At 36.0% G+C, this 26,178-nt stretch overlaps 1 protein-coding gene across 5 annotated transcripts in view; it reads right to left on the reverse strand.

Moving 5' to 3' along the window:
- Nucleotides 1–26,178, reverse strand: part of LOC136289883 (cadherin-19-like) — a 126,164-nt gene that overhangs the window by 45,224 nt on the left and 54,762 nt on the right. For 3 of the 5 annotated variants that reach the window (XM_066184156.1, XM_066184121.1, XM_066184139.1), the window contains exon 2: nt 463–689. In XM_066184156.1, coding sequence (XP_066040253.1) covers nt 463–660 — 198 coding nt within the window. In that variant the 5' untranslated portion in view covers nt 661–689. Of the gene's footprint in view, nt 1–462; nt 690–9,573; nt 9,653–25,033; nt 25,051–26,178 lie in introns of those variants that run through there. The other 2 variants (XM_066184147.1, XM_066184130.1) reach the window with 2 other exon arrangements.

Genomic DNA, 26,178 nt, shown 5'->3' on the forward strand with positions numbered 1-26,178 from the left:
CTACTTAGTGTAATAGAAAATCATGCTAAATACTGTTTGTAAACTATACCACACTAAGTATGGCTGCTTTGATGCAGTGCCAAAAATAGCACAAGCAAATTGCCAGATGTTGATGAGTCCTTAACTTCCATTCAGAAGAAAGAAAGGAACTTTCCAGCTTTATACCTTCATCTGCAGTGTCTGGAACTAGTTTTAGTAACAGCATGCATGTGAAGTTTCCTTGACAGCAGTCCTCAGCAAAGGAAGGTGCTTTGTACTGCCATGGCCTATAGCTCTTGGACTTCTCTGGCTTGAGGAAGGTCACAGGAAAGGAGAGATGTAGTACTGCCTTATTACAGCTTCCTGACCTCCTCTTTCCACATTAGTTGCTGGAGAGATTTGGTCTTCCAAGTCAGGGTGGAAGCTGCTAATCAGCATGTTAAATCTAACCTTGTGCTGTCCTTGAACCATTACTTATCATACCTGTCCAATATACACAGGATGTGGTGAAATGTGCTCCTCAGTTGCAAAAAGAGGCTCCCACAGCCAGCCACGTTTCACTCTTCGAGCTGCTATGAAAGACTGAACTGTGTCTTGAGCTCTGGAGTTCTGCCTGCTGGGAGAGCAAGGCCAAAGTTGAACCAGCATCACCATGAGATGCAGCAATACAGAGGAATTCATGCTGAACCGTCCTTTCAATCAATCTTAATCTGTGAAAGAGGAAAAAAAAAAAAAGAAAGAAAACTTTGACAAAGCATCGCTTATGTCTTTCTACTTTTTATATATTGATTCTGTGTTAATGTAAGAGCTGATTTGCCACGCTAAATTCTCCTCCTCTCCCTGAAAGAGCTGAAACAAAGTCTGTTTCTTATGAAAATAGACATCGTTTTAGAGTCTCTGGCATGGAAGTCAAGTGTTTAACTTTTCTTTATGAATATACTACACAGGGACTTTTATGCAAAAAAAAAAAAAAAAGGAAAATAATCCTTCAATTAATTCATCTTTCAAATTAGGCTCGGTAATTGTATTGTGCAGCCTAGGAATAATTTGATTGGAATAATTGTATGTTTCTGTTTAGACAGGGATCATTTTGAGCTGCAGTGACAAAACTGCCTGAAGAGTGAACATCTAGCCTTAGTAGCCCTGATGACTAGCACCTGAAAAAGAGTGGTGTACATATTTTTTTAACCCCTTCTTACACTCTTTCCCAGCTCAGCAAAATGCCCAAAAAATGTCAAAAGTGATAGAGTATCATGAAGAAGCAGCAAAAATTTACAACTTTTTCCTACCCAGCCAAACAGCAACCTGGACAAGGCAGAGGTGTTTAATGGATTCTTTGCCTGTGCCTTTGGGGTGCACCAAGGGGTTCCCATAGCCCTGAGTTGGAGGACCATGGCTGCAACAATGATCAATTTCCAGTTGATTCCAAAATTGTGCAGGATCTGCTGCTCCAGCTGGATCCTGACATATCTATAGGGCTTGATGGGATTAATCTGAGAACCCTCAAAGAGCTGCTGATATCATTGTAAAACATCTCTTTATGATTTTTGAGTGGTCTTGGGAATCCAGAGAGGTCCCAGCTGAGTGGAAGCAGGTGAATGTTGTCCCACTTTTCAAGAAGGGCATGAACGAGAACCCCAGAGACTACTGGATTGTCAGTCACATTTCAGTGCCTCATCAAGTCATAGAAATAGTTATTCTGGGGGGTATTGAAAAACACCTGGAGGACAACACAGTAATTACTCACAACCAGTATGGCTTTATGAGAGGAAAGTGCTGCTTATCAAATTTGATTTCCTTTTATGACGTGGTATCTCACCTAGTTGATCAGTGGAAGCCTGTTGATGTAATCTTTTTGGATTTCAACAAAACTTTCAATATTTTCACAGAATCCTTCTAGGCAAAGTTTTCAGCACACAGCTGGATAAACACAACATGTGTTGGGTGAGCAACTTGCTCACAGGTTGAGCACAAAGTTACAGTGTATGGGACAAACAATGACAACAAACTGGGAACCTGTCACTAGTGGTACGCCACAGGGCTCCATGCTCACCCTTGTATTCTTCAACTTCTTCATGACTTTCATGCAGGACTGGGAGGAATATTAAGCAAGTATACACATTATACACAACTGGGAGAAGCCTTTGAAGGCAGGGAGACCTTGCAGAGAAAACTCAAAAATTTAGTGGGCTAGGCAATCAACCACCAGCTCTATGAAGTTCAACCAGGGAAAGTGCCTGATTCTGCACCTGGGATGAGGCAACTCTGGATGTACATACAGACTGAGGAATGAGATGCTGCAAAGCAGTAACACAGAAAGGGACCTGGGGGTCCTGGTGGATGGCAAGATGAACCTGAGTCAGCAGTGCCCTGGCAGCCAGGAGGACCAACCCTGTTTTGGGGGGCATCAGGCACAGCATCGTCAGCCAGGCAAGGGAGGCGATTGTCCTGCTCTGTTCTGGGGTGGCCTCATCTTGAATACTGTGTTCACTTTTGGATGTCACAATATAGGAAAGACATCAAGCTATTTGAGAGCATCTGAAAAAGGACCACGAGGATGGTCAAGGGTCTTGAGAGGAAGCTGTGTAGCGGTGTGTCTTAGGTTACGTTTGTTTGAAGTATGTTTTCATACTGTTTTCTGTATCCTATGTACCCCACAATGGTTCATTCCGTGCATCCCCTCCTGTTATCTCTTATGGTTTCTCCCAAGTTACAGTTCTCTGTTAATCAAGGTGTTATGTAACCCCTGAGTCCTGTCAGTCACTTTGGGACCCCTCCCTGAGTCCAGAAAGTTCTAGGGAAGGCATTGAGTGATTGGAGAGGACCCCAACCTTCCCCTCCTACTTTTCTCTGGTTTGCCATAATGTTTGTCTGTTACCTGTTAAGCCACTCCCATGTTCATCCTGATTAGTGTGTTACTGAACTCACCCCCATGATCCTCCCCCTATATAAGTTGCTGTACCAGAGTGTTCAGTGCCCTGCTAAGGCTGACACTCCAGATGTGAGGTCCCCGCTCATGGGTCACCAATAAACTTCAGCTGTCGTCCCCTTATCAGAGTCCGCCTTTCTCTCTTGTCGCTGCTCATGCCTTGCTAGCATAAAAGGCTCCACAGGATTGGCAAGGTTCCCCAGGGTACCAAGCCGTACTTCATACTGTGGCCGTTGTCAGGGCTGGCCTGGGAGAGCAGGAAAGGGATCCTGCAACACCGTGGTCACTAGAAAGCTGCATGAGGAGAGACTGTCACTTGGTCTGTTCAGACTGGAGGAGACTGAGGGGAGACCTCACTGTGGTTACAACTTCCTTGTGAGGGGAAGAGGAGGGCCAGGCGCTGATCTTTTCTCTGCCGTGACCAGTGACAGGATCCCAAGGAATGGCCTGAAATTCCCTAGGGAGGGTAGGCTTAGGTTGGTTATTAAGAAAACCCTTTTAACCCAGAGAGTGTTTGGACACTGGAACAGGCTCTCCAGGGAAGTGGCTAGAGCACCAAGCTTGTAGACAGGATTCAAGAAGCATTTGGACAATGATCTCGGGTACATGGTGTTACTCTGGGGGATGGTTCTGTGCAGGGCTGAAAGTTGAACTCAGTGATTCTTGTGGGTCCCTTCCGACTCAACATATTCTGTGATTCTGTGATTCTGTGATTCTATGATCCTGTAATTCTGTGAGTCTGTGAATAGAATTTGTTTTAGCAGATCTTACCACCCTGACATTATTTTCTCAAATTAAATTGACAATGGGCAGATGTATCTTGAAAGCTGTAGGTTTCTGTAGCTAATTTCATTTCCACTATGTGTACTTTCAGAAAATGAAGGCTTTTCAAAAACTGTAACCTATTATTGATTTTTCAGGGCTTGTTGGCACAATGAAGGAAATTTTAAATAAAATTCTATGCTCAGTTAAGAATTGTCATCTTCTGTGAGGCATAAAGGAAAATTTTAAAAATACCTACTATAAACATTTCAAATCTTAAAACTTACTTGGCAATGGCATTAAGCATTTTTTTCAAGGTTTTAGCATTGAAAAATAACATTTCTTATGAAGGAGAAGTCTGGTTTATGAATTTGTAACATGCTATTCAGTTTGAAAAACACTGAAAAAATTGGATGCATTTATCTTAGAACTGAAATATCTATAATTCTTTTAGTTATCTAGGATAAAATATGAATCTATGCATTTTAAATTCATTGTTTAAGTATTAATATTTTAAATACCCATCCTTATCTGAAGGGAAATGCCATAATTGCTTAAAAAGACAGACAGATAATACAGAAAACTATTTATTTCCTTTCAGCATCTTTATATGATGTTAGACAACAGTTTGTTAAAATGTAATCTGCAGAGACAGAAAGAGAGAGAGTAGTTCTAATAAGAAATTCAAATAGAACCACAGAGACTAAAGTGTGCATTATAATTTCTTCAAGTTTCTTGTTTTTTGTCTGTAAAGCTGCAACAGTACAAGACGAGATTGGAATAGTAGGAATGTGGCTTGGGTACCCTCTAGTTTCAGTTTCCTGTAAAAAACTGCTTATTTTCCTAAAGCTGTAAGAATAATATTTGTGATAGAGAAAAAAAGTCCAACAAAGCTCAACTTGGCTCTGAAATAAGGCCTGAATGAGATTTAGAAGGCCTAAAGACCTTGGAGAGTCTCTATGCTACAGGTGTACTTAATGCTGAGCAGTAATCTGCACACAGAGTAACCTTGAAAAGGAATATTCATTTTATTGCAGCACATACCAAAGGACAGACTACTCAAACAATGAAAACTGAGCAGTCAAGGAGACCTTTCTGAGGAATCATAGAAAAATGTATTTCAATCACTGTTTAGACGTGAAGAGAGGTGTTCAGTCTTGGCGAGAGCAAATACTTCTGGCTAGGTTTTTGTTGCTGTTTTGGCTGCTTATTCTGGCACTGTTCACCTTATTCAACAAATATTTCAGGCTTGTGGGACAGTATTTCATGCTGAGTGAATGTCAAACAAACAGTCATTATTAAACTCATCTGAGGACACCGTGTATAGACAACAACATAGTGAGGATGCAGAATATGGCTGCACTGGTTTGCTGTTGGCCAGCATTAAGTGTGCAATTAATATTTTGGAGCATTTTGGGGTCTCCTTTTTACTAATTTATGTTAATATCTTGTGTTACATGGAGTTAACAATAGCTTCTCGGAAAAAATGGAGCAAGTAACAGTTTTTAGATTCTGATATGTTGCACACACTGTTGGTGTATAAAAGATTTTAACTTTAACTACCGTCTGAAAATACAGACGATAGGCAAATTCCTTTTAAAAAAAAAGCTATTTATGGAATTGAGATCTATATGTATCTCTGTTTTTCTCTACTCTGCTATATCAAACATTCTCAATTTGCCTTTACTTTCAGGACTTTCGAAGCCTATTTGCTTCCAACATCTTCCTACTCTTTTGGCATTGAGTCAATGTCTCCAGCCCCTGGCCAGCACATGTTGCCGGATTTTTATAATCCAATTTTTCCCTTGTGAACCAATCACCTTCTTTCTCTTCCAGTGATTGTAGCTCAGTCTCAGAAGTGAGTCTCATAAAATATCCAGAAACTAGTTTCTTATTCCTTCCTCGTTTTCTAGTCTTTTCTTTAAAAATCTAAACTTCAGTATTACCTACTTAAAAGAAAAAGAAATATAAAAAGACTCACACTGTTTAAGATGATTCTGTGCTGAGACTGTTGCCTATCACTGTGCCTAGCATTGCCTCATTATTTCCTTGTACTTTCCTGTCTTTCCCTATCTGTCAGTTGTCTCTTGTTTTACACTCATTTGCTATGGTCTTTGTAAGTCAACTGACCTTGTATTCTGTGTTATAATTATAGTATGCAGCAGAAGGGAGGATTAGTGAAAGCACTGAGCTTTTGGGAGTTGTAGTAATATGCACAAATAGATAATTTTTGATAGAATAGTTTCCTCATAGAAAAAAAAAAAAAAAACAAAACAAAAAAGACAAATATATTTTCAGACATGAGCAAATGATCTATCACTAAAAATTTCCCAAGAGGAAGAAGAAATGGGAACCATTGTTCTGCTCATGTCCCTTTGGAAGTATGTCTCCAATTTTTCTCACATGCAGTGAGTTGCAATAATAAAGACTGAGACCAGAGTAATGAGAATATCCATTGCAGTTGTAATAAGTGGGTTACAGCTTGTAAAGCTTATAGAACAGCATCTTCCTCTCATACCCAATGTAAAACATGAGTTTTCTGTAGACTAGAAACAGATTTACCTTCTTGGAACAAAGCTCATGAGTCCTATCTCAAGTTTGTTGTGGAATCTTCACCTAGTGACATCCTGTCTTCATTTGAAATTAGGTGTTATTTTACCTGTGCTAGTAGTCTGGCTTGGTTCTGAGTTCCCTTTGTTTTATTTATTTTATTTTCAATTATGATTGTGTAATTACATTACAAAATAATATATGCTACTACCTAGGATTGCAAGAAAAACAGTAGAAAGAAGCAGGGGTCTAAAAACTTCTGCTTCTGGGATACAGTGAAGTTATATATTTGTTGGTGGTGAAAAAGACTAAAGCTGGAGACAAACAATAGATTTCTACAGCATGAAAAAAAATTCCAAACAGCAGATTAGAGTGCAGGTGATGAAAAAATCTGTTCCAGTTTTGTTAGTTGAAGAATAAGGAACAACCAGTTTAATTGTGTAACAAAAGTCCCCTAATTTGATCTATGCAAAGCCTTTTAGTTAAGAGACAGGAAAACACTGAAACATGCGAACAAGGGTTGTGGTAGATACTCCTAAGTTGTAGACCATTAAGACCACTCCTATACATGGCCGATCCTATTTACAGCACAATTTTTAAACAGTGACTCCTGAGAAAAACAAATTTTTCTGCCCTTGAAGGAACTCAGAAAAAAAAAAAAAAAAAAAAAAAAAAAAAAAAAAAAAAAAAAAAAAAAAAAAAAAAAAAAAAAAAAAAAAAAAAAAAAAAAAAACTGACTGAAAGACATTTCTTTTGTGGAATTTGTTGTTGTCTTGGCTTGATTTAATAACATCAAGCAAATAACAAGAGAAATAATTTGTGTAAGCCAATCTAATTCATTAATATGCAGCTTCTGAAACATTTCTTATCTCAAAAACAGCCTTAACATGATGTTGTTTCAGTTGCATGTCCTATTTTATGCGTCAGTGTTGTTATGATTATAGTGAAATTTGTCTCCCTTGTCTGTTGCTATCTTTAATTTTCACTAAATAGGATAAAGAAGAAAGGGTATGTGTAACTAACCCCTACAGATTACCATGTCATAAAAAGCTTAAAGCAATAGAAACCTTTGTATTTCGGCACCGGAGACTTGTCCATTTGTTCTAAGTCTACTGGTTATTTTTCCCAATTGCATTTTATGTGGTTGAATACTGAGGATGCTGGTTTGTTTTAAGTGCTTCTACTCTATCTTCTTTACAGAATACACTAGGTATGGACTCATTTCTATTGGCTAGTTTAGATCATGCACAGTACTGTAGACACCTAGACTATATTACTTCTGCAATTCTCAGAGAATTAGTAATATGTAATATTAGTATCTCCCTCTACATATAATATATATATTAGTATATATAATATATGTATCAATTATTTCAATTAATACATATGTTTTTTGGCTTTGTTCACTTGCTTTTTGGGTTTATAATCTTTACAGAACAGTGATAAAATGTGTGCAAAGTAGTGGGTTTAATTCTATTCTTGCTACTTCTTACCATTTTTGAATTTCAGGTAAACTAGGATAATAATTTTTACAGCTTTGGTGTGTTAAAGCTCTGAATTATCCTTTTCATGTATTTCATCTGTGATTTGGTGTTTTGTAATCAGTACCAAGGAGTTTTTTTAAGTAAGTTTTTCCATTTTTCTTTTCTTTGGAGACACAAAAAGAAGGCGTACTAAACTCCTAAGGAATAAATATGGCATATCTAACTACAATTATGCTGGAAGTCACTATTGTGACAGTAATGTTTAGCTAAACTTATAATAAAGCAGCAGTGAAGAGAAAGCACTAAAATTTACAAGAATTTATTTAGCATTTTGAACTTAATTTTTTACTAAGTGCAATCACAGTTACCATTTACCATACATATCTATGGAGTGATTGACTGAGTGATTAACTGATTTTTGTGACTGGGTAAAATTGACACCAGTCCAGCTGTAGCTCAAGGCACATTTTCCACAAGCCTCTCAGCTTACATTTATCTGCCTGATTTTTTTTTCTTTATGGTTGTAAGGTTTACCTATTATTTTATTGAATCTAAATATTTTAATTTAGTCTATTTTGACTTTCTGGTCTTTCATATATTTTTCTTTTTAAAATAAATTTGGACTGCTATATCTAACAATTATTCTCAATTTAATTATATTGTTCTTATCAGAACTAACATCTAAACGTAATATTCTCTTCAGTCAATTAATTAGAGGCATATCAACAATTGTCTTTCTAGTCTGCCTCACAACCAGATACTTTAAAAACTACTACTTAACCTTGAGAGGTGTTTTCTTTAATACACATCTTGATGTGACTTTTGACCAAATTATATTGACTGGTAATGCATATTAACACAGTGTGGCTGCATGTGTCTCCACCAGTCACCCAGAACTTCACTTAAAGGGAGACCAATTACTTAGATTATGAATGTATTTAAATTCCATTTCATTCTAATTGGCACATTATTTTCTTCATTTTGAAAATAGACTATTGTGCCATTAAGGAAAGCCTTCGAACTATAATATAGAATTAGCAGTGCAATTATCTCTCAGATATACATGGAGAAAATAGCTTAGAGAAAGGAATTTTTTTAGTTGATTAGTGCCTCTAAGGCTGTGTATTTTATTCAGTGTAGAGCAGTCTCTTTAGAAATCATGTCATTCTTAGTGTTTTATATATATTAACATGGTATATTACGCATCCCCCATATTTCACTACAATATCTGTTGCACGCTACAAAAAGTCCAAGTGCCATTTTGGATGACAAAACCGTGAGTCCTCAAAGCATGACAAACAGTTGGTAGATTTCTGTCCCTACTAGATATTCAAAACATCTTTTGCACTTTCAGATTGTGATATTTATTTCTTGAAATCCTATGTCTTCCATTAAAACCTATGACAACCCTAGTTGAGTTGAACCCTAGCAGGTTTGTTTAAAATGAGAAGAAGGGGGGCCAAGGTGAAGGATGAGATTTCCTGCAGTGAGTAAAAAAAAAAGTGAGAAGTAGAGCTGTTACTTGTAAAACTCTCAAGTCAAAGGAGATTATATAGAGCATGTGGTGACATTCTGTATATTCTACAACTTCATTCTGCAGTACCATTGATAGCTGTCATTTCCTTAGTGGAAAATTCCCTATATTAATCACCAATAGACATGAGTAAACCAATATTGAGAAACAACCCTTTAATTAAATTAAGTCGGTGACTAACAGTATTTTATTCTGTAGGAACTTTGGCATATAAAACTGGCTTCACAGTACCTATTTCCTGATGGCCATGAGCATACATGATGATGTAACCAGTCTCTTGCCTTTTTCAACTCTGATCCACCAGTATTTTTAGAACTAATTAATTGATTGCTGACCTGTAAGTTTGCTGAAGATATATGTAGCTGAGACCAGCTCAATATTTCTGTGTGTGGTGCAGCATTCTTATGTTTGGCTTAGGGGCTTGCTGCCACTCACTGCTGTGATCCTGGGAACAAAGATTTTCGTGAACCTTTGAAACACATGAATATGAAAACAGAAAATCATTTCACTCATTGTTATCAACCACATAGCATAGAGCTGGAAGCACAGCCTTAAACATTTCAGTCCTGCCTGAGGCAGGAGACCCAAGTCTTGTCATTGGAATTTTTTCTGAGATCCTTTAGAAAGAACCTGAAAAAGATGACCCTATCCACCTAAAAACCTCTAGGTACAAAGAAGGTCTCCCACACCATTCCCACCAAAAAAATAGAGTGTGTGTGTGTAAGGATAAACTTATGTTGGGCAGGACTCTGTCAGAAAGCTTTTACTCTACAAAGGTGACCTTTGGAAGTGCTGATTAAGGTAAACACTGCATAGGGATTGAGCCAGAGGCAAGCCAATGTTTCTGTAAACTTCCTCTGAGTGCTTGTGTTACTGCTTTTAAGATAATATTAAAATTAAATCTGCAATATCAGAAAGTTATAAACTAATTAAGTGTTTCATTTGGAGTCTATTGACTTCTTCCAAAGGGGCTGGCAGGTATCACCAAGAACATCACACTGACACACACAAGGAGGTGAGGTGGATTTCCCCACAGGCAATTAAACCTTTGAGATTGCTCCCTGGTTGATGTGGCATCTTGTGTTCTTCTGGAAGCATAGTTTCTCCACATGTTATTAACTGAGGTACGAAGCTATTTGATGAATAATTTCACAGACAAGACATAGAGATATTCTTACTTCACTTTCTTTGTAGGGAAGAAAAATGAAGCAGGAGGAATATCTGTCTCTTGTCTAAACACTGGTAAATTAATGATCATATTTTGTTGTTTTTCATGGACTTTCTGCTATACAGCTAAACATTACTTCAATCCAGATGCTTCCTAGCTAAAGGAAAAATTGAAAAGCTTAGCTTAAAACTTAACTTTACAAAAAAAATTTTGTTCATTCTCTGCATTCATTCAAGAGCTTTGGCAATTTTATTCTGATATAAAAAATTGATTTGGTAAACAGACGCTGAGATGTTAAAAGATTTAGTTATGTAAGATTCAGTACCAGTAGCTGTGGTACACTTCACTGTCTACACGAAAATTAAGCAAGCATTTAGTTTTAATTGTAGTTTTCCTTAACTGGGACTATTATTTATTTCTAAGAAGGTTTGCACTATAGAAAATTACGACTAAAGCCATGTATTTCAGCATAAATATTTTGCTGATTAAAAAGACTAACACATGTACACAGTAAAAATAAATTCTTGCCTTCTGGCATTTGCTTTTTTATTGTAGGGAACTAGCAAATCCAGTAACAAGATGTTTGATTCACTGGGCAAATCCTACTGGAACATTTTTGGCTCTGCAGGATACCACTCAGTACTGAAGAACCACTTGTCAGCATAATGATGTAAAGGACCACATTCTGTGATTCACACTTGAATCTGTTTGCCAAATGATTTTCAGGATGGCACTTCACGAATCGCTCCAAAACTCTCTTTAGGATTTAGGTTCTTTTAATCTCTTTAATTCATAATTATTCTTTGCATACATTAAAGCTAATAGTGCAGTGAACTCACCTTTTCCATGGTTTTGGAGGAGATTTAATTCCTCCAAACATGAGATAAAAAGAAGCTTTGATATTTAATTTAAAAGGATGCTCTTTGCTAGAATTTGACTTATGTTAAACTTCTGGGTTTGGTTTTAGAGTTAATTTTCCACATAAAATGAGGCAAATCAGAAACACCCTGAAATGAAATCATCCAGTGTATGTCAGTGGAAAACCAGAATGAAATCAGATTTTTAATTTGAGGAAACTTACCAAGATGCATTTGTAAAATAAATAAATATTGAAGGAAGCAGTCCCTTACAAGCAGTTAAGGAAACCATATCTTTACATTAAACAGCAAAAACAACTACCACAGCACCAATCAAAAACCAAACAAAAAACCCCAAAACAAACAAACAAAAAGATCCCACGAACCACACTAAACAGAGGAAAAAAGGCCATTAAAAAAAAAAAATCATTAAATTACTTTGTTCTCTGTTTATTAACAAAACACATTAAGTAAATAGAGCAAGGAGCAATTAGTTTTAACAGTATGTAGAGTTTTCATTATAAGCTAGAAAATCTGCTCTGACATGTAATCCAGTTATTCAATTTAAAGGTATAATTAACTTGGTGGACAGAAAAAGTCTATGCACCATCACTGTGGAAGTCAGTTGGAAAAATGCTGAAAGAATGCACCTGCCTCAGAAAGTCTGCAGTTGTATCAGATAGGAAAGGGTGGAATTTGTCTGTTTTTGAAAGAGACAACATATTGAGCAGTATGCATACTTTTCAGAATAGTGAGAAATAGAGATAAAAAATACCTAACTGACAAAATTTCCAAATATATTATATATTTTCTTGCCTTTTTATCTTCTTGATATACTACTCAGTTGATGAACCTTCCCTTATCTCCTGCAATGGAGTAAACTCTTTTTCTGTTTTGCTTAGGTCTCAATGATGAGAGGCTTGTCTCTCCCTTACCTCTGATTTCAATATTTCACTGCTCTACTTTGCTACCAAGAATGTGTCTTTTCTTCACTCATTCTATGAATTGTATTAACTTCTCATATATCAAAAAAAAAAAACCAAACAAACAAACTCATTTGCTTCAATTAAACATTGTAAGAATTTTCAGGCACTGAGCTATTCAGAACAGTGTAGGAGCAGAGCATTAGGTCATCCAGGCAACACAAACAGTGTTGTGCAATCAATTTCATATCAAATTTTTTCAAAAATAATTCCTTTTCTTTTCTGTCATATTTGGAGATGTGGAATAAAATTTTCCAGGTAGGGTCCAACAAAGCCCATCAGATTTGCAAACTGTGCCTTTTTTTTTTTCTTCTTCTTCTTCTTCTTTTTTTTTAATGAAATAATGTTTTATGAGAGTCATAAAAAAAGAAAATTGAGAAAACTGTGAAAATGGAAGGAAGTTTCTATATATTGATATTACATTCTCCAAAAATTCTTGACTTAAAAGATATTTTTAAAGGATATGTGTGAATTTAGATCTTTCTGAGATCCTTATATTCTGACATAACATCAATATATACTATCAGGTTAGGTAAAAATAATGTCTAAGTTGTATGCTGTCTGGGACTTCACTCTTCATAGTCAAGTTGCCTTGTGATATTTCAGAGCATAATTTTTGTCCATTACTTGCATGCTCACCCATAGAATTTCTCTTATTACCTGGCTACTTGGTACATGCAACTCTTCCTATAAAGTGGGGGGGAAATGCTGTTTATACTTCCATTGTCAGTCAACATAGTCTTTACAATGAATCAAAATCAGACATCTTTGGATATTATTATTAATTATTAATTCCCTTTGACTAAAAATCCACAAAGATAGAAGTCATGGACATTACTAGAATATGTGTTGAAATTTGCCTTTTGAAAAGTCGTTGTTCAGGTTTCGCTCTGTTGTTGGGTGAGTTCTGTAAGGTGTCTATGTAGGAAAGAACCTTTGAAAAATTCCTGCTATTATTTGGTGCTTTGAATACCCATAAATTCTGCCTTTTCAACACACTTTTATCACAGGTCCTCACATTCTTGTCATTCTCCAAGTTTTTTCTTGTTTCAGAGGGGGAAAGAAAAAAAATAAAACTGTGTGACAGCCATGGAAAATCAGATAAAAAACTCAATATGGCTAAAGACTTCAGAATGACTCCCAAAATTCAGATGATGTTAATTCATTTAATTATTATTTTTAGTTGTCAAAATTACTTAGATTCTGGACTAGTGCTCTTGATAGAAGAAAGTCAGACACCCAGATCTCTCTGAAGCTGGAAAAATATTGGGGTTTATTTCTCCATATTTTTTTTGCTTTGATTTTTTTAACTTTTCATTAATTTCTTTCCTTTTTCAACCATTTTTTGCCTTACTAAAAAACATGATTCTTCCTCTTTCTAGCCTACACTGAAGACACCTTTCTCACTGAGAAGCTGAAGCACTGTATGTTCCACCCTACTTTTTTCCCTTTCTTTATTTAAAAACATTTCCTGTTTGCACCTCAGTTTAATGAATTACCTATTCACCCATGAGTTCTTTCCCCACTGCTGTAGGTCATCTGCAGTAACAATTTATTGCATCTTTTTCCCTCTTTATAATTTTTGTGTGTCATTTTCCCCTCGTTACCTGTGTGACCCTCTGTTGCTTCTCTGCTCAATGTTACCTCTCAAACAGACATCTCTGTGCAGATTTCTTTTGATATTTTACTTCATAGAAGCCTATTGTAAAAAATTATATTGTTGAGCCAAGGTCCCTGTGTGTCATTCAGAGGGTAATTTTGCCAATTTCAAGAGCTCTTATGTACTTTGTAGCCTTAGCTTTTATATTTCCAACTGAGCAGGTATCATCAGGACTTTATGTACTATCAGAGTATTGAAATACACAATCAGATTCAACATTTTTACATTCCATCATCTACTTTTTCTTTCAATTTAAGAAGCTTCTTAAGCCAAGAAGCAAGTGGAGGAGACAGGCAGAAACAGAAGAAAAGTAATTCCTGTCTAGGATGATTTTAATAGGGTAAGAATCATGGTGAATGGTTAGTGTCAAGACATGATATACAGGAAGAGTCAGATGTTTAAAATACAAGACTTTATTTTCACAAAGGGATTAGAAAAGAAAGGAGCTATATATGGAATAAGGCCTGCATCAGAAGGGGGCACCAATGTGCTGAGATGAGGGATTTTGAGTTCACAGGAGACATTCAGAGGACAACTTCCCTCCTGGTCGGTACACCACCCTGTTGAGCAGGGCTTTGGAAAGAGCAGAAAAGTCCTTTGAATGTTTCAGTTTTCTCCTCAGCTTTAAAAACCATACCAAGCTAAAATCTATAGATATGTCCAGTATAGGACAATTGAAGTTTTTCAGAAATATTACTTACAGGATGGTTTTGTGAAATATTTATCCGTTGTTGAAATTCAATGAAAGGAACACATGTCTGGGGGAAATCATCAGAGGACTCTGTTAAGTATGAAGTACTCTCAGTTGTTTCAAAAGAATATTTAAACCAACAAAGGCTGGTGCTGGTGGTGTGACATCAGTGTGGTGCACTACATGGTCAAAGCAGTGTCTCCAAAACAAAGGAGGTAAGAGAAAGGATTGAGAAAACCAAAGAAATTATTGTTATCAGACCTTGATAATGAAGTGAGACTTACTACCTAAAGAAGTTGTGCAGTCAAGAAAGAAGCAGAGTTTTTGGAAGGCAGAAGTAATCTGGGAAGATTTCAAAGAGCCATGAAGATCTGTGTTGACATGCCGAAGGCAGAAGGCTTGGGAATTGAATAAAGTTGCTAAAAGACAATTTGTTAAAAAATATACATGTTTACAGAGGCCAACGGCTCCAGGATAGGAACCAGTAAAGGTGAAATATTAATTTCCTGAGAAAAAGTTCTGGAAAAAGAAACAATGTAACAACATAGACTTTTTTTAGAAGGAAACAATGTAAACATTAAAAAATGCTAAAAAACTAAAAACAAAAAAGAAAGGGAAACCCACCAATACTAAACTAAATGAAATTCAAAAATATATTACAGGTACAATTGACTCTATACAACTAATTTAATACCATTATCTGTATTGGTTTTCTTAAGTAGAAGAGGCTATAATAACCAGTGTTTCACCTTGGAAACTTGCCTATAAAAATTAGAGACTTACGATGCTAAGTTGGCAAAAAATATGACCAGGATTATTTCTGCCATAACAATTGCCAATATTTTTTGGTAATTTTTATATGTCTCTGTAAATTCAAATGGTAACTCATGGAGAAGAACAGGAAGTAAAAGCATGGATTGTAATTCCCATCTCTCACTGCCTTAATTACTAGATTTGTGAGACACGTGGGGGAATTTCCTCTGGGATGTAATGTTTTAATAAAATCTCATGACAGGAGATAGGAGGCCTCTTCATGGATGCGTACATATATTTATTAAAAGTGATGTGCAAGGCTTTGGGTACTTCTTTTAAAGTTAATCCCTTCATAGTGGTGCATGGAAATCAGTATTGAAGAACTAGCACTTCAGAGTTAATTAATGAATGGATACTTTTCAAGCCACTTCTTGGCCCTGGACATGGACATCAACATTCTTGCTTTGTAGTGTTTTCCGTTCCTTCATCAGGCTATGGAACTTTATTGGTTCCTGTGGAGCCAATTGGATAACTTCAATGCAAATAAATGTATGAATATGGATAAGCTTTCAGAGATATCATGATTCCCTAAATCATAATTTGCCCCACAAAATAAGTTCTTACAAAAAAAAAATTACTGTAAAAAGTTTCTATGGATAGCTCACTTTTTAAAAGCAACTTCATCGACATAATTCCCCTTCTTTCAGGATTCTGTCTGAGTTTCTGACTTTAATTCATTGCAAGCCAACAGAAACCGGGAAGTCCATGAAGTTGCCATAGTAACTCAATAGACAAAGACTTAATTCCCTAGTTTATATAAGAAAGAACCCATATCCTGCAGACAGTAATGAGCTTAAATTATTTAGGTCTATAAAGTCAATGGATTATACATATTTTAAAAAATAAGTGTCAGTTCCTTAGTTAGTGAAAAATGGGCTTTGAATACCCTATGCTGTCTCAAAAGTATTTGTGTGTGGGATAGGAAGCCAATCAAAAAGCCAAGGTGAATGAAAAGGAAGAGAAACCAGGGTATGGTAAAAGTTGTTCTTTCCATATGAAGAGAGGCTATGAGTCATGCTGTTCACTTATTAAGAATTTATTTTGAAAAAAAAAATCCCTCAAACTGAGCTGTTAAGATCCATAAAGGCCATTCAGATTTAAGAGAAAAAACAGATGGCACACCTGGAATTTTGCAATCTAGTGAAAACAATGGGACTGGCATCAATTGTTGTTGTTCCCCATTCACAAATATAATTTGCAGTAACAGTACTGAGATTACAAGATGTGGAACAGCAAAACTGAAGAAGTCTGTTGAAAAATGTCCTATGGACCACATAATTTTGTCATGAGCAGCAAGATTTACTGAGGGGCACTATATAATTTTAGATTTGGAGTGTGGCGTAATCAACAGGCTGGGTTGTGTTAAGATGGGTGTGACAAAAGTAATAAAAAATGGCTATATATATGCTTACTCCAAAAAAATTCCTGCTTCTCAGCTTCTTGATCACAAACTGAAAAATCTTTTACTTAGAAATGATTTGAGATCACCCACTAAAAAAACAATAGCTGTTTTCTTTTTCTATCTGCTTAATTTTGCCCTCCTTCCCCACACCTTCTGTTTTATGCCACATTTAGCAACTGGGTAGATTTAAATCATAAACCAGGCCTGCTGCATTGCAACTTTCCTAGATAACACTGGTAAATATAAATACAATAAACATTCTTTGGGAACATTGCACTAGTAAATGTATAGGGACATTTTAATAATCAAATCTACCAATAACTTCAAGTGTCTTAGAAATCAAATTCTACATAATTCAATTATTTAATTCCCTCAACTAATGAATTATGTAGGTCTTTTTCACGAGGATCCTGAGTACAGAAGTTATTTATTTTAATCCCACAAGTGCAAAAAGAAAAACTCATGTGGGAATTGCCACTTCAGCTCTATTGTATTTCGTGTTGCTTTATTTATTCTTTTCTTATATTTTAATTTGTATTCCAGATTTCAATAAGATATTTAGCCTGAAAATTTCCCATGCACATTCAATTTGAAGAGCAGACTGACATCTGTATTTCTTCTGGAATGGGAGCTCATCGTGCAATCAGACTTTATCCTTGTATCTACGTTTTGTGTCACTTCAACTATCTCCTATCTTTCCAGTGTTTTGGTTCATTTTATAGTTTCCTACTCACGACTTGTCAGCTGTAGATAAGTGGCATGAACATCAACAGGACATGAAATATTATTCAGACAAATAAAAAGAAGATTGTTACCTGTAATCAAAGAAAACAGGCACCATCTAGATATGCCACTCTCATAAATTTCTTTGTTCCTCCATACGATAACAGAAGGGTATTTGTGATTTTCGGTAAGTTTTTCTTTCTTCAGGAAGTTCTCATGATTTCTGAGATACCATAGGCAGTTGCCTTAATGATAAGTTTGCTCTCATCTTCCTTTTTTAACTTCCACTGCTATTCAGCACACTTGACTTTTAATGGGTCTCTTACAGAAAACATTCTTTTTTATTAAAAAAATCCTCTAATTTTGAACTTCATATCTATCTATTTATCTATCTATCTATCTATCTATCTATCTGTTTGGGTTTTCTGTTGGTCATGTATTTTTGGTATTTTTTTTTCTCTCAAATTCTGTTACAGAGCATATTATCTTTGCATTGTATGTGCTACAGCCTAGTTAGCCTTCCACTGTAAGTATTAATTTTAACCAAATTATCTGTCCTGTGGACACTCAGAATTAGAAGACTGCTCAGGAACGTAGTGTCTAATTCACTACTTTCACAAAGGCCATCATATATGCCAATGTAATGAATGGAGGATATTTGCTTACTTCATTTGGATTGAAACTTCATTTAGTAGTGCTTTATAAATTCACTAGGGCTTTGTTTAAACAAAAATCAGGTTAAAGTATCTAGAAAATTGGCCAAAAATTTAACTAGGGATAAACTGGGATTACTCCCTGGTCTCACGGTTTTGCTGCAGAGAAACATGTAAACAAAAGGGCAATAGCCATATTTTAGTCCTGAGTTCTTGCTGTTATTGCCAATTCCTGTCAGCCAGGAAAGTAAATTCTGTACATTTTCACTCTCATTTCCCTTCAAATTACTTTTGCGACCTCCTTGCTCCTAACTGAAATATGGCTCCAAATATACATCGCTAATGCTGATTATGTTATTGTACTATTTCACCTTCGCTGTGCAGTATCAAAAGAGCAGAAACAGGGAAAGGGTATTGGCATGGTGCTGTGGAATCTTAAACACAGCACAGAAATCCCCCTCTTTGGGAAGGGGCCAGGGCCATTATCCATGCTAAAAGAGCCAGCATAGCAATGTGAAAACAAAACAAAAAATCCCTGCTGGATAGAAAGTGTCATTTTCCAAACAAATAAGTACAAGGTTTCAAGTTTTCTTACTAGAACATTAAAATAATCTCTACTCTGTAGAGTAATGAATAAATCTAGTTTGTTGATTCTACCCATTGCTGAAACAGTGTAAAGAAGGATTAGGTAAAACTAAAAGAGACAAATGTATGAAACATTCACACAAAACCTCCGAGAGAAAAGAGGTAACGTGCCAGCTAGAACAGGGACTAGATTCAGGATTTTAGATGATCTGAACTTGTCTTTTGGGACATCTTGCCATTTCCTTCACTTGATATTCAATGAGCTTTACAGAATGCAAACAACAATATTTAAAATAAGCAAATATGCAAGTACTTGAGCTCAGGATTGAAATATGCTTGAACAAAACATTTTACCTTGACAAAATGATTGAACTCTGAGCTACTTCAAAGTTGGAAAATTCAAAGTTAATCTAATTTTCTGAAATTTTTCAATGTATTATATTTCTTTGTGAAAAAGAAGGGAAAAATTATCATATAAAAGTCCAGTTAGTTAATATAAAGAGAAAACGAGAGTTGGCATTTTTATGTGTGGATCACACCACTTGATTTTTTTTTTTCAAATACTGATATCAAACTGGATGATGAACTATTTGCAGCCAGGATCAAGTAGGGACCAAGTAGGCTTTGTGAAAAAACAATCTTAAAGTAAAATATGATCTATTATCAAAATTCTTGCAGTACAGTCTATTTGGATTTATAATATTTGTGGAAACAGCAACTGATTCAATATTCAGGGCACATAATTCATCTGTAATGAAAGCACTTCACCTTGAAGAGCACTTCCACTGGTTCTCAGTAGAACATTGTTCTATATTGAGAATTCAGGGGGGGAATTGTGCTTAATGTCAAATGAATTTTAAGAGTACCCTTTTTATCCCATCAGAGGGCTATGTTGCTGTTCTGTAATCTTCTTAAAGACTAGTTTGCAGTTTATACCTATTTTCAGTAGTCTGCCTTTTCCCTCTCTACTTACACCAGACACTTTTGCTGCCCCTGGTCAGCCCCTCTTGTTCTTTCAATGGAGAAATTGTATGCTGTGGCTTGAACATAAGAGAAAAAAAACAAAACCCAAACAAACTAAAAAGCTGGGGGTTTTGCCAAATTTTTTACTACTTGTACAATAGAAGAGAAGGTTTGAAGGAAGAAAATGCCTGATAAGTGACTGTCATGCTTACAGCATATTTTATGGCTTCAACTCCTTCATAAAGATTGTTTCTTTCGAAGGCTAAGGTCATCTCTTATCTCTTGTCATATATGTCTTATCTCTTGTCATCACATATCTCTTGTCACAGGACTTCTTCTTATACAGTGTTGAGTGTGTTGAGTATTTTAATACAAGATCTAAGAACTACTTCCAACATCATTACAAATAAATCCAAATGCTCATTCCCTTTTAGAATGCCTGTACCATATCATCAAAACTATGGGATTAATTTCGGCTGAGGAAGCAGAAGGATCAAAAAACTGAAACAAAGTTATTATTTCAAGGTAATTTATTATTAATATTATTTTAGCACATTTTCCTAAGTGAATTACAAATATCACAAAATGGGAAGTACTTGTAGTTTAAGTCCTTTATCCATCCAATAACCAAGATCCTTCCTGATTTTCTCTTTCTTTAGAGAAAGAAGCCTTTGGTAGGTTGAGTTCAATAGAATAAACTGAATTCTATAGGTTGTGTTTACTGCTAGCAGAAAATGACAAATTAATCTGAAACCATGCCAAAAAATTCCCCTGCTGTAATTGTAACCTGTTTTCTATATCACAGATGTAGAAATGGGAGAGTTGGAGTATATTATGACTTGGAAAACAAAACATGAACATATAAACATCTATACAGAAATATTCTAAATTTTAGAAATAGTTCAGAAGTTCAAAGTAGAAAATAGCTTCCAACACTAGAAGGGATGTTTTTTTAACAAGCCATTAGCATCGCTGGTGGACTATTTCTGTACATACAGGTTGTAGCCCTTAAATGACCAAAACCAACTCCAATTTATGTTTGCAAACTGAGGAGCGTGTATGTGATTTTAATGGAAATGCTATCAACTTGCTTATCTTTTATATAGAGATATATAATTTTTAAAAATTATAAATAGTGGTAAACTATTGTGTATCAATAACTTGCTGCCTGATGGAGTTGGCCTGAATACCTAAAAAAATTACTGTTGAGGTATGCCCTCTTAAGGCTATATGTCTTCAGTGCCAGATACTTGAATTATTATTTTAATACAGAAAATTATTACAATGGTATTTTATTACTGTTTTTAATAAATATCTTGATATTTAAAAATAAAAATGGTGAGTTTTCTATATGAAAACCGTGTGGTTTAGAATTTCCATTTTTCAAAACATGTTTCCTTCAAATTCATTTCCTCTGTTGAGAGAGAGGTGTGAGAACATATGAATTTAATTTTTTTTTTAGCTGAATTTTCATTAATTATAAAGTAATTTCAAAGCAATTTTTTTAACTAACTCTTAAGCTCATGTAGAGGTGCTGGGCAAGACCGAGCAGGCTGTGGCTGATAACCTCCACCCCGTGGTTTGTCCACAGTGCAGCTGTGACTGAATGCCTGAGCTCGGTGGTGACTGTCAGCAGGGCTGGGCTGGCTCAGCATCCCGGTTATCCCGGGTTATCTCCTCCCCCAGCTCCGGGAGGCAGCGAGCCACCGGCGGCTGCTGAGCCTGTCACCCACGGTTCAGCCTCACAACAAGCGATCGATGTGTCTGATGGGCAAATACCTTGCAGTGTCTTTTACACAGACGAACTCGCTGTCACTTGACAGAGTTCCAACCTTTTACACCTATTAAGGAAGGAAACAATAATGCTGTCCTCTTCTCTTCAGGGTTTTCTGTATGCTGCCCCTGACTGTGTCCTAAATGAATCAAGAAATCAATTTGCAGCCTCTCAGCCTCAGTTAAATCAAACTTATTCACAGTTTCTGCTGAGTAAAAAACATCTCATGCTTCTCCTCAGTACCTACCGTCATTTTAACAAGATCTAGCAGAACCTTGGCCAAACCTACACTGTCCAAAATACTTAATTTTGCTTCCCCCCCCCCCCCTTTTTAGCTTTCATTGTTACCTTTAATTATTTTATTTACCTTTATTAGTATTATTTCTGTAAATTATTTCTTCTCCTGTAATCATTGTCTGCTAAATACAGCTGCTAAATGAGGTATAAAATTAAGTTTATCACCAGAAGAATAGATCATAATATGGAATAAAGTTCTTTTACTGAAAAATAGTGACGATAAGATAAAATATTACAGTGTTTATTGTGAAATTATAGATATTAGGGGCCTGGTAATAGCCTAAGAGTTTATCTAATTTTTTTTCATGTAGGTGCTTACTCTTTATGGCCTAGATAACAATTTTGCTTTTTATAACACAGAGCCTGAGGCTCCCAAGTTTTTTTCAGATGGCATTTGTTAATTCAAATACCTTAAGTTAAAGAGTGTATTGTCCTATGCAGCCTCCCTAAAGAGTCAATGGAAAGAGAAAAATATCTGTGCTTTACAGCATTGTAAGAAAGGCAACCACCATATGGAGTTTAAAACATCATCCTTCTGTCCAGAGAGAATCTTGACAATTACCTAAGGTAACAAGTTACTTAAAGACATCTACGGGCATATCACATGTTCCTCTATTAAGATGTTTTTATTTCAGGTAGCGAAAGATGATTCCTGTAAAGGAAATTAGATCAGAACAAAGATGTTTCATATATTAACTAGTGTAAAATAATGTTTAAAATTCATAAAAAACATGCTATTTATCTTTTTAGTACAAACTACTTTGAATTATATCATCTGTCCCTTTTTTTAAACAGTTTTTTTTTTTAGACTGAACAAAAGAAATAATGTTATCCAAAGGATTGGCATTTCTTCTTTTTTTTTTTTTTCCCCAGTGTATTTAAAAAATATAAAAAACAAATTTCAGAAAACTTTTCCCCACATATTTCAATCCCTGCTTAATGCAGCTGATGGTCAGAATGCTTTTTCTCCATATGATTACTAAGATTTAAGATACATATGATCATAATGTCATAATATTATGGTATCATACTAAGATATGAATCCTAACCACCATGTCATGGAGAAAGAAAAAAAAAAAAACAAAAAAAAAAAAAAAACAAAAAAAAAAAAAAAAAAAAAAAAACAAAAAAACCCCCAAAACCCAAAACCAAACCAAAACCAAACCAAAAACAAAAAACCAAAAAACAAACAAACACAAACCCAAAAAACCAAAAAACAAACCAAAACAAACCCCAACACCCCCCCCCCCCCCAAAAAAAAAAAACCCAAAACCAAACCAAACCAAACCAAACCAAACCAAACCAAACCAAACCAAACCAAAAAAAACCACAACCCAACAAACATGTCTCTTTTGGATATGAAAAAACATCAAAACAAAATGAAGTTTTATTACATCACTTTCTGTGTGATTTTGTCACACATACATTAAAATTATCTCATTTTTCATGCTTTAGAGGTAAATCTTTCACTGACATTAATTCATCTTCCGATAGGTTCTGCTATATCAGCCTGTAGGATCACCTCATTTCCCAGGTTTGGATATAGTGAACATAACTCCAAAATACCCAGACATAAAATAAGAAAGCCTGCAGGCAACAATTATGAATTCCTACAAATCTAAAGTTGCTGCCAGTGAAAGGCCACTGAAATTGTTCCAAGAGAGTTTATCTTCAGATATCCTACTGAAATAGTGTGTTTTTTACTCTCTTTGACATTTATGATTAGTAATACTCAGGAATACGCTCTATCATTTTTATGATGCCACAGTTTTTGCTGTGCTGTCTAGTTTTCATTTGAAATAAAATGGGCTGAATCAGATTGTAGTAGCTCAGACTTAAACAGTATTTCTCCACTTGAAAATCAGCTATTATTCTGAAGAGGCTATCTATCAGGGAAAAAAAAAAAAAAAGGAATAAACAGGCAAATTACACTACAAAAACCCAAAGGAAGAAAAAACAAAATTCCATGATTTATGACAACTTAACAGTTATTCACATCTCTAAATTATTTACGTTTGAAGTTTGTGTAATATAGATGGCAAATGTGAATATAAATTTATATTTCGGAGTTTCTTTGAATGTTTCATGCATGCAACAATGCCCTGCTTGTAGACACTACATTTGGGGAAAGTTATTGCTTTAAATTTTCTTCTCTTCTGAGAGAATAATTTCATTTTAGAGGAAATAAACAATATTATCTACTGACAATTACATGTTTTTTAAGATTCAACTGTTTTGGGGGGTTTGGTCTTTAAGGATTTGATGTAATAGAAGCTTAGGGTTTTTTTGTTAGTGCTCAGTTTCTAAGAGCACTCAGTTACATGTCTGAGTCCTTCAGGTGGTGGTGTTGGTGGAACTAACTAGCTTTGCCCATCAAATGAGGATGCTTCATGATCTAGTCTTGGATTGTCACCTGAGGATGGCTTGGGCTCCCATTGTGAGCAGTTTGTGCTGCTGCTCTGCAGGAGCCATCAGCAGAGGACAAAAGCTCTGGAATGCCCAGTCACAGGCACAGTCATGGTGCAGAGTGCTAAGTGTTTGGATGGGAGATCCCTGTTGGATATCCACCTGTGGGACCAGCAGTTAATGGGGCGGGGATTGCTCAGAGAGTTATGTGAGGGGAGAAACTCTGTATATGTGGGAGGACTCTAAGAGGGAACCAGAGAGACCCATCCAATGGTGTGCACCATGTGGTGGAGACTGCTCTGTCAGCCTGCCTGAGCTTCTTCCTCGAGGGCAGCATCACTGCCACAGGCTGCAGGACAAAGGGGTAGTGCCACTATAAAATTTCATATAGCTCTGATTAAAATGTTCAGAAAACTGAGCCCATTTATTCTACATGCTGTCAAATTGGCCTTATGCTGCGACAGACTTTGAGTCTAGGCTCTGTTTCCCTGTTATCTTTAAGTGGGAAAAAGTTCTCTGTAATATGATCGCTTAACAAAATTGCCGAGATAAAGAATTGAGTAGAAGAAAATTACACGTGAGGCACCAGAAAATGGGTCTAATTTTGTAACATTTGCACACCCCTAAAAGACTGCATATGAAAAGCCAAGCAATCATCACAGTTTATCTCTCTATGACATTTCCAAATGCTATTTATACATTTTCTGGGTCAGTCTTTTATGAAAACAGCCATGTATGCCAGCTATCTAATGACCTGGCATTTGAAACCAATTCAATTTATATGTTAGATTTGATGTTAGGGGAAAACCAATACACTTACCACATTTTCGTTCTGTAAGACTAGTTGTCATCTTAATTTGTCTGGAAACATCTTTTTATTTTCCAGGAGTATCTCATGAGATATAAAGTAACATAAATCATTCTAGCTCTTCTACTGCTGGGAATTACTGTTGAGGGTAGATTCTGGCCTAGTAATATACATCACAGTTATAATAAAAACAGTACCAGCAATGCCCTTAATGTTCTCCAACAACTCTCTGCATCTCCTGGGGAGAGTGAGAAACCAGGTGTTCAAAGTTGAACTGGGCAGTCATTGAAAGGAGCACTGTTTTCTAATTTGTTAGCAAAGTTGCAAGGTTTATAGTTTACATTGTGTTGGCACATGCCTGTTGGGGAAGATGAATCAGGGAAACCTTATAAAAATGATTGTTTAGCAAAAAATTCTGAAAATATGAAACCTATAATCTAAATAGAAATAGAAGCGTACTTTGAGTTGTAGGATACCGAGTCTTCTTTACTATATAACCTGAAAACAATAGCCTAGCTAGCTGAAGAAGAATCCCTTTTGATGGAATGATACCCTTCTGCTAACTAAGGAACCAAAGGTCAATGTAGCAAAACAGGAAAGTCTAAAGAGTAGTTTTTAAAGTTTAAAATATAACATAGTATGGTAATGTAGTAGTTCTTATAGGCTATATGTAGATTCTATAGGATTTTGTGTCTTGTACTGGTTGGTCGCTGCAAATTAGAATATTCATCACAAAAGGAGATATAATGCATTGTAAGAAGGACCTCGCTCACTTTTCTTTGCTCTTCGCTCTCTTACTTCTACCTCTCTTATCTCTTACTTCTTCCTCTCAATTTCTTGCTCTTCGCTCTGCTCTTACCTCTTCCCTCTGCTCTCTGACCCCTGCCACTTTGCTCCCTCTCTCCCTTCTCTCTTAACTTGTACCCCCTTGCTCTTCCTCTCACTCTCTCTGGGACTTCCCTCCAGCTGAGGCTGGTGGCTGAAGGCAAGGCCCTTTTTGCCCACAACCCATGCAATAAAACAGCGTATTCTAGAATATCTCAGGTCAGCAGAATTCCTTCTCCCTGCTGTCCACGGATGTTCCTACACATGCCCTCCTTTTTTTTTCCTATTCCTGAATTTTTCTGCAGGATCCATGGGATGCTAAAGTGTTTGGA

The sequence above is a fragment of the Chamaea fasciata genome, unplaced genomic scaffold, assembly GCF_029207755.1.
Source record: "Chamaea fasciata isolate MVZ Bird 193981 ecotype frontalis unplaced genomic scaffold, bChaFas1.0.hap1 SCAF_1, whole genome shotgun sequence".
NCBI lineage: Eukaryota > Metazoa > Chordata > Aves > Passeriformes > Sylviidae > Chamaea > Chamaea fasciata.